Source organism: Vanessa cardui, chromosome 20 (genome assembly GCF_905220365.1).
Source record: "Vanessa cardui chromosome 20, ilVanCard2.1, whole genome shotgun sequence".
NCBI lineage: Eukaryota > Metazoa > Arthropoda > Insecta > Lepidoptera > Nymphalidae > Vanessa > Vanessa cardui.
The window spans coordinates 1,520,196-1,529,759 of record NC_061142.1 but is presented as its reverse complement, the minus strand read 5'-3'; the positions used below and the strand labels follow the sequence as shown (position 1 = coordinate 1,529,759).

The following is a 9,564-nucleotide window of genomic DNA, read 5'->3' as shown; positions in this document are numbered from 1 at the left end:
CAACACGGTTATGAAATTGTCATTCCACGTTGAGTGAGTGCGTTGAGAGCATCTTTTTGGGCAATTTAAACTAAATTAAATAATAGATCGCATCAATATGAGTATTGAGCGTAGGTCTTGCACGGGCTCAGCCCCCCACGTGACTAAGAGGTTATGTGCAACTTTGATGTTCTTTATTGGAATCGTGTGTATATTTGGAGGTAATTCGCGTTTTATTTACTAACAACAGTGTATAATATTCGTTTCATTGTTTAGTTTTGAATTGTTTTTTTTTTTTTTTTTTGACGAAAACAGTTATTTGTTCTAAGACCTATATACAGTGAAATAATGTATGATCGCTTTTTTTTATCAGTTGAGTAAATTTATGTAGGTCACTATTTATATTTGGATATTATTTTAATTTGAGGATCGTGTAATTTGTGCTAAAGTAAATAAAATCGTTGGTGATAACGTATTTGTTAGTTATGACGCAAAATTTAAATTTGTTATCTCTTTAAAATAGATACGTAACAAAATTATAAAAAAAAACAAATCACCGTTTAACATTTAGCATAGTAAAAATAAGTTTTTACCTATTTATTACAAATCGGGTGTTTCAGAATCGAAAATTAACTTAAATATACCTATCCAAATATTAACGAAATCAAAAAATAATTATCGTACACAAAAAAGCACTTTAATCACATCGAAACATGACTGAATATGAATCGTACATATTTTAAGAATAGTATAATAACTCAAAACGTCAAAATATTTTCCAGGCTATTTATTGGGACGGATGGCGCGAAATGAGGTGAAGAGAACCAATGACATAATATCCATCAATCTAACGATCGCAGCGGATAATCTGTATAAAAAAGCTAAACGAATACCTCCTAAGGCCGTACATCACAATGATCCAGATAAATTAACTGCCAAATTGTTGGACATTTTCCATTGCAGTGTGCAAGAGTGTGGTGGAATAACGAATTACAATGTCGCTGATTTCATAAAAATAACAATTAATAATGAAGTTACTAAATTCATAAAGTCCATTAATAACGCAACACAATACATTGATTCGTTAAGGTGACATTTATAAATAATAAATAGGATTATTTTAAGAATATATAAGTAGTGTAAGTTATTTTAAGTATTTTAAGCTTAATAATAGTTTATGGTACAGTTGTGATGGTTTTTCTTACCATAAACATCAAAAATTTATATCATGAAACCATATTTGTAAAAATATAATACATAGCTCATTCGAAAAAAACTTAATCCTATTGTAAAGGAATTTATTAATTAGTCTTTTAAAAGTACACGGATAAGTTATTACAATATGTGGTTAATATTTACGCATTGTATATATATTTTTTTATAAACTTTCGCACGAATATAAGAGACGTTATAATAAGGGTAATTATGTATTATTAAAAATATTTTTTATTGAAAACCTACGAATTTACCTTGAAATGTTAATTTATGATTTGAGGCAAACGTAATAAAATTATGGAAAACGATTTTTCTTGATCAAATTAAAATGTTGTGTTTTCTTTCCTTTCTATTAAATCCATTACTTCAAAGAGCTTTAAATGCGTGTATCTAAAATTTGATAAAAAACTGAAAATGAATTCATATGAATAAAGAATAGAACAGGATCACTTTGAACCTAAAAAATATATTATTTGATGATATTTTTCCTTCAAGAAAAGAGCGTACCTTCCTTCCTTAAAGACCAGTAACGCACCTGCAAGGTATCCGGTGTAGTAGATATCCATGGGCGGTGTTAATCACTTTCCATTAGGCGAGCATCCTGCAATTTAAATTTGAATTTCGCGCTTTATAATCTGACAAAACTCAAATTACATATTGTTTTTAACTAATCTGTTATAAAATTATAGTTAAACATATAGTTTTAACATGATTACTCATATTTTTGGTATAAAGTTTTCCTGCCTAAGATAATATTAGAATTATTTTATTAAATTGTTTAAAATTTAAGTGACAAACAGTTTATGATTTTTGTAACTAGCAACCGGATATAATTTGTAATTGTTAAACTCAATGCGCATTACTTCAATGTAGGCTGACTTTAATTGTAACCAATCAGAACAGGACTTCTAGAAATAAACGTCAAACTTGCAAAATAACACCAATCAAAACGACGCATATCGGCGACATTCTATGACGTCATAGCGTCACTTCGGCTTTTATAGCGTTACTTTCAACCCGCCATTTTGTCAAGAAAATAAGCGGGCGAGGTGGACTTCAAAGTGTACACGTGCTGTAAATAAGTGAAAAAGAACAAATCGAAATACTACAATTTATACACAATGGTGGCGGTATGTAGATTTAATTATATATAATATATAATGTTACGTAAACATTGAGGTATTAATGACTATGTAATCTTTCAGCAAACGAAGGTGTTTGTGGGAAGTTTACCCCAGGGGTCAAAGCCAGAGGATCTCCGAAAATTGTTTGAACGTTTTGGAGTTGTGACAGAATGTGACATCATGAATAGATGCGGATTTGTTCATATGCAAACTGAAGACCAGGCCGCTGCCGCTATCCGGGCACTCAATAACACCACATTCAATGGCGGTGTTATTACTGTTGAGCGCGGAAGGATCAAGGAGCGAGGCCAGCGTGGTGGTGGCGGCCGTGGCGGGATGCGAGGAGGCATGAGGGGATCTATGGATCGCAGAGGTGGAGGTCCAATGCGCGGTGGTCCCGGCGGACCCCGTGATGCTCCCTATCCTCATATGCGCGATTCACGGCCGATGGGCCCTATGCGCGGTTCTGATATGCGAGGGCCACCAATGGGTGGTGGAGGTATGCCGATGAGAAATGGTATGGGCGGCGCACCCTACGACCGGAGCATGGAGAGACCTCCAATGGGTGGTGGGTATGATGATCGTTACAACGGGTATGGAGGAGAAGATCGTCGAGGCTTCGCGTTAATGGACGGGCGAGGCACCCGCGACCAGTACGGTGCACCGCCACCGATGTACCCTGACGACAGACGCGGATACGGCGCCCCAGTGGACGATATGGCGGCCATGTACCCAGATGACAGACGCGCTCCAATGTACCCCGACGAAAGGGACATGATGGACAGACGGGCGCCGATGCGAGGTGGGCCAATGCCAATGTCTTCCGGCTATGATAGAGCACCTCCCAGAGCTGCCCCTATGGGTAACGGGGACATGTACAGCAGAAGAACACCACCTCCCATGTAAGTAAATTTATTATTGTTATTAATTATATAGCATATATATTAATAGTATATATATATATATAATATATATAATTATATATATTAATAGTAACAATATTATTGTTAATCAGTAACAGTATTAGCCTGTAAATTTTCCACTGCTGGGCTAAGGTATCCTTTCCCATTAAAGAGAGGGTTTTGGATCATATTCCATCACACTGTTCCAATGCGGTTTGGTATTATTCTACTTGTTGATATTTATCTCAAGTTAATCAATATCAATCACTAAATTTATTTTAAGTATTACCAAAGAAATGTAGATTTGTTGTAAGTTAGTTTAAAATGTTCATTTCATTTTGCTACAAATATTTTTTTAATCATGTAAACAATTTTTATCTTGATTGATGTTGTGCGCTGGTAAGATAAATTACTTGCAAATTTACATCATTTTAATTAACCCCGATATGTCCTTGCTAAGGCTGACCTAACAATTATCACTATTGGTAAAATGATTAATTTTTGTAATACAAGTATCTAGTTTCCTATAATATTTCATATTAACTGTAGTTCTTCGAGAGAGTTACTAATATGGTACCTTTATGATAAACAACAAATAATGGGTTAGCATATTATTTTATTTTAGATTCAATTATTTTGGCATTTCTTGATTTTCGTAATACTTGTAAATTAGGGACTCAATTAATAAAAAAAAGTTGTTTTGACTTGTCTTGTCAATTAACCACATTAAATTTAATTAAAGGTACATATTCAGATTTCAATCATCAGAAAGAGATGACAATTTTCAGTACCTTACTCTTCTCTAGCAATTTATGTAGAAGAAAGTCATTAATGTCTATCAACAAAAGTTTTCATCATCAAAGGTTTTTTAAATATAACATAATTTTTTTTATTCATTATAAAGGTAATGAAAAAAATGAAATAAATTTTCAGCATTTTGTTTCATTATACAATAAACAATTATTATTTACCTAACTCAAGCAAAAATATGTCATTACAGGCGTGGAGCGGCTGGTGCTGGTGGTGGCTATGACAGAGATCCCTACGCACAACAGTACCCTCCCATGGGACGGTAAGAGTCACCTTCAAAGCTTATTTGGCAACCAGAGAGAACAATCATTCATTTATTTGTAATAGCTATTTAGGTCCTCATAATTCATTTTTATAAAATTGTGTGTGGAAATTGACAATATTTCACTATAGATGTAAAATTATTTTTTATAATAGACTAGTTTTTAAATAATATCATGATCATGTCATTGTCGGAAGTAATCTTTCCTATAAAGTTTTTGTAAATTAATAACTAATATTTAGTTAATTTATCATAGAATATAGTACATGTGCACTACTCATTGAGACGATCAAAGGAAATGTTTGTGATTCGCTGCGACACCTCACTCTCTGGTTGCTGTCACGAGAATATTTCATTAAAGGCGTGTGACTCATTCTTTCGTTCGAAACCACCGGTGCGTCTACTAACCGTTCGACACCATCGACATCCATATGTAATACTGTGAACAGAGATTAAACAGAACTAATTTTGCAATGCAGCTAATAACGAATCGGACTCGTTGCGAGCAAGGTGATGAATCATTTTACTAGTTGCCTATATGTTGTTGGTCGCTGTCGGGCGGCAGGCTCTGACGCGCGCGCGTGATGTTGTAGCGGCGGCGGGGCGGCGCGCGCGCGGGACGGGCCGCGGCGCTACTAGCGGCCGCGCCGTCCCGGCGGCGCCCGTAGGTCGGTCCGCGCCGATTGCGCGCCGTATCCGCGCCGGCGGCGCACGCGTTCTTTGTATTGTTAGCGGTAAGACGGCCCTCTTTGTAAGCTTCGACATAAGTAGTTACATTCGTGGGAACTGTACGATTTTATTGAATGAGTAAATGATAAATAAATTGACGGAATTTCTTTTTTTTTATTGTAATTTCATCAGATCGTTCGTTGTTGTGACATATCTGAGCGATTCGATAGATATGAATGATTGCGTTTAATTCATAAGTCTCTAATTGTAATAGGTGATTAAGATGTATTATATTTTACTTTTAGATTAAATTCCTTTTTTGGAAGCAGTATCTTTTTTTGTCGAATGAACCTTTTCCTACATGATCATTTGCATGACCCCCCCACCCTTCGGCGTCCGTTCTCGCTTTCCTCCTGCGCTTATCCCTTGGTTGCGGCTACTATGTTTAACATGTGATTGACTTGCAGGACTCCAAAGCTTGCCCAGTCAAACGGGCGTCGAGCTCGAATTAATAATAATTTTGTTGATTCAATATTTCCTATAGTATGTAAAGTTTACACTGCTACCGTTGGATGTTATCGAATTACCGGTACATGAACCGACGCTCACGGCTGTTAGGTAAAACAGTACGGTCGGTAGCCCTCGGGCTTCAGGAATTACCAGCTTCCATGGTCAGAACTATCAGCAATGTATCTAACGTCGCCACGTGCGTCAACATGAAACAGAAAGTGCGTGCGAGTCCTTTCAGACGTTAGTAGCGGCTTGAGGTCACGTACCGCGGGCGGTGCCGACGGCGAAGCATAGCCGATGCTATGACCGTAGCGACCATACGACGTACGGCGTAAACGTTAGGCGACAGCGGCAGAAGACAGGATTGCGAAATGTTACAATCGTAAGTACGGCTGTAGACGGATACGTTAACGGCGAACCAGCGGCCACTTAACTACTGAGGCTTCTTTATAGTTCATTTTGTTGTGGCAATGTAACCAGCATTGCAAACTCATATATGTAATGAGATGTGTGCGTAAATACAGCTGGGCGTTTTACTTTCAAACGATACTAAATATTTCGCATGTGTAATGCCCGGACGGACAACTGTTGACAGCAATTACGCGTTATGCGTAATGAACGTTTTAATTAAAAATACGTCACTAGCGTTTCCATGACACTTTTGTTATAGTAATATTACGTGGAGGTTATTTCAAAGAAATCTAATCAATACCACATTTCATGGTGGTATGACCCATCATTACCGACTTATACCGATTTATTAATACATTATTTAATTTAACAGGATGTGGGCTCCTGGCTGACTTGGAGATGATATCGCAGGTTTGAACTAATTCACAAGTCCTTCGCTGACGACGGCTCGACCCGATCCGACGGAGGCCATTGTTTGTAACAGCGCATTTCACAATTATTAAAGTTAAATAAACGGTTGTGAATACATACATTCTTTCATTTAAAAGCCTAAATATTAAAAAGTATCTTGTAAAATTATTCAAAAAAATTTAAGATATAAGCAATTTTTCAAGAATATTTTCCATTATTATAATTTAGATTCGTGTAGCGAGGAAGGGAAACTTTTCGATATTACATGTAAAAGGAAGTTGTTGCATGCTGTACTGCTGACAGTTGTGGTAAGCTATATTTTGTAAATTATCACTTCGAACTTCGGCTACTATAGGTATACATATCCGAATCCGAAGAAGCACTATCATAATATATAACTAATTCTAAAGACAACCAAATTTTTGCTTTTTTTATATAGTGAAACGAATATAATAAGATAAAATTAATAGAACAGGAGGATGGATTGTAGACTTATAGTTTCTTCAAGCAAATACATAATTCATGAAATGTTAGCAAAAGATCTGTTTTTAAAAAAGTAATAAATTATAATGAAATAATTGAATTAATAACGCCGAACATTTAAGAATTTTATTAGTTAAAAAGAATTTTTTTATAATAATCACTCATATGCACGATTATCGTATCTGTTATATGATACTATATCGCAGATAACCGTTTATAATAACACGAATGAACGATAAAAAATTAAATAATTATCAATTTAGTCCTTGCATTTTGTGCAGTAAGGCCATCGAAGAAGGCCTAGGAAGAAAGAAAGAATCTTTTTACATCGTTTAAATAATATTACAAACAATTAAATTGCAACAAGTAAAGGAAACATGTATGTTTTTTGTATATAAAATAAAACACTGTTATAATTTTTAATGATTTATTTCAGCGTATTGAAAATATAATTTCACCGAGATTAAAATTGCTGTCTGGGAGTTTACATTAATTATCACACTGTACTCAAGCGAAGCTTCACTTGTCAACAGAACACGCTATCACCTAAGCATTGATTTGAACACTGCTTTGTATTGCTTAGGGTACTACTTATGACTAAGCCATACCGGTATAAGCTCCAATGTTTGTGGACCTTACTGTCGAACCACAAACAATATATATACGATTATTTTACGAAATAAGTTGATAATGTTGCACGGAACCAAATGCTTTAATTTTGGATTATATATTAAAATTCATAAGTAAATATATTAAGATTAAATTTATAAATTATATCAAGTAAAAAATTTTTTAAAATACCAAATCAATTTAATAAATTAGATTATAAATCAGCTTAGCTGCCAACGACACTTTGGTGAAACTAGGTATTGTTAAAAGCTGTTTGAAAACAAAGTTTAAAATACAAAATATCTGAACTAAATATATTTTTTATAAATAAATTATTAAAATTTCAATTATAATACTAAACCTTTATAATTTCAATGTTATGGTCATCGACTAGCATCGGTTATCGAATCACTAACAAGAAGCTAAAATAATACAGTTTGAATACATGAGGTTTGTGTAATATTCCTTATACAAAATCAAAGCAAACATACATTCAATTTCATTCAAATGAAGGAATGGATATAAAAACGGAGTAATTAGGTAGTAAATAAATTAATTCTCCTAATTTAATAACTAAAGAGAATCGTAGTCGTAGTAATTAAGTACATCACTACCGCTAGCTCAGTCTACGTTAATTTAAAATGGCGTCTGATAATACCGTCAGCAGAACAACAAACAAAAAAAATTGCATCAGCCAAGATACACGCCATATTTTAAAACCCTATATTATAGAACACATTCCACACATTTAAATCAATTTTAAAAATGAGGTTTTGTTTATTTTCGTAAATGATTATTATAATCTGTGACGGTATAACACCTTATAACTAACACTGATGTTCGTTCCACATAGCACCTTAAGTATTCATTACATCAAATAGCCTACAGTGCCAGGTACATGTCTGTGTAAATATAATCTGTATTCTTTGGTTTTAACCGTTACCGCTAGTATTAAAACGTTTAGTTACTAACAATCACAACTGTGCACTATTTGTACCATATCTCAAAGGCGACGCGGATACTTTTTGTATAACTAGACCTATTTAGAGTCTCCCCACTGGTATTAATTTACCACTATAAGTTTAGTGTTGTTTAAGTAAAACTTTTATTTAAGAAGATTGAAAAGCGATCGTTTAAAGTTCTATTAAGATTTTTTTTTTATTATAGAGGAACATTTGCTGTTGGTAAGGGTAAGATTTTATTGTGATAGAGGTTTTATGCAATCTGTGTTTAAATATGTATATGGAATTTAAATTGATGATGGATTTGCAATACCTTTTTGTAATGTAGAGGGCAGTGTTTAGCTCTTAATGATCGATAGGACATCACTGCTTATATTTAATAAGTAGAGGAGAAGAAATGATCCTTATTATAATGGTAACTAGGCATAAATTCATTTATTGCTATAAATAAATGATGTAAGGATTTTTAATTGTGACATTTTCAGAGAAAATGGATTACGATGTGCGCACATTGGAAATCGAAACGAGCGTTTCTTTCAAAATAAATCTAATAAATGCGCAGGAGCATAGTACACTGTATAGTAACGACTCTTTTTACGTATTTTAAAAATTCTTTATATTAAAAAAGGTTCGGATTAATGGCAGAACTTTTTGTTGTTTCAACTCGCGTAACGTTTAGTTTTTATTGTCAACGCTCATTCGGTTGGTCATGAGCGTTTGATATTCCCCGGCTATTAACTAAAAGTTTGTATTGTTTGTATAGCATTACGTCGCTATGATCTGGCGTACTTAAGGGCCAGGTTGTGAGGTTTTTCCTGCTTGAGAGAATCCTTGATCACCAAATCCGAGCTGGTGAAGGGCGGCGGCGGGACACTCTCTGTCGACGCCGGCTCCTCGGGTTCCGACCGGCTCGATGTCTCTGTTTCCGGTCTGAAATATAAAGAGCAATCGTATATAAACCTGTCGTCGAGATGGCCCAGTGGTTAGAACGCGTGCATCTTAACCGATGATCACGGGTTCAAACCCAGGCAAGCACCGCTGATTCATGTGCTTAATTTGTCTTTATAATTCATCTCGTGCTCAGCGGTGAAGGAAAACATCGTGAGGAAACCTGCATGTGACAAATTTCATTGATATTCTGCCACATGTGTATTTCACCAACCCGCATTGGAACAGCGTGGTGGAATATGTTCCAAACCTTCTCCTCAAACGGAGAG

General features: G+C 35.0%; 2 protein-coding genes across 7 annotated transcripts in view; one reads left to right on the top strand and one right to left on the bottom strand.

Moving 5' to 3' along the window:
• Positions 1-2,162: 2,162 nt before the first annotated feature.
• Positions 2,163-6,410, top strand: LOC124538288 (RNA-binding protein 4.1). 3 transcript variants are annotated; one of them, XM_047115297.1, is made up of 4 exons: positions 2,163-2,324; positions 2,400-3,220; positions 4,221-4,292; positions 6,256-6,410. In XM_047115297.1, the coding sequence occupies exons 1-4, from the start codon at positions 2,316-2,318 to the stop codon at positions 6,272-6,274; spliced, it is 921 nt and encodes a 306-aa protein (XP_046971253.1). In that variant the 5' UTR covers positions 2,163-2,315; the 3' UTR covers positions 6,275-6,410. The 3 variants fall into 3 exon arrangements, with proteins under 3 accessions (XP_046971253.1, XP_046971252.1, XP_046971254.1); XM_047115296.1 differs by lacking the exon at positions 6,256-6,410 and adding an exon at positions 4,886-5,286; XM_047115298.1 differs by lacking the exon at positions 6,256-6,410 and adding an exon at positions 4,858-5,286.
• Positions 6,411-7,189: 779 nt separating this feature from the next.
• Positions 7,190-9,564, bottom strand: part of LOC124538183 (tubulin polyglutamylase TTLL5) — a 39,002-nt gene continuing 36,627 nt past the window's right edge. For all 4 annotated transcript variants that reach the window (XM_047115145.1, XM_047115146.1, XM_047115148.1 and 1 more), the window contains one exon: positions 7,190-9,277. In XM_047115145.1, the coding sequence (XP_046971101.1) occupies positions 9,121-9,277 (157 nt within the window). In that variant the 3' untranslated portion in view covers positions 7,190-9,120. The remainder of the gene's footprint in view (positions 9,278-9,564) is intronic.

Coding starts and splice junctions, on each gene's coding strand:
- LOC124538288 (XM_047115296.1), top strand. Junction 3,221..4,220: donor AGAAGAACACCACCTCCCAT/GTAAGTAAATTT, acceptor ATGTCATTACAG/GCGTGGAGCGGCTGGTGCTG. Junction 4,293..4,885: donor CAGTACCCTCCCATGGGACG/GTAAGAGTCACC, acceptor GTGATGTTGTAG/CGGCGGCGGGGCGGCGCGCG.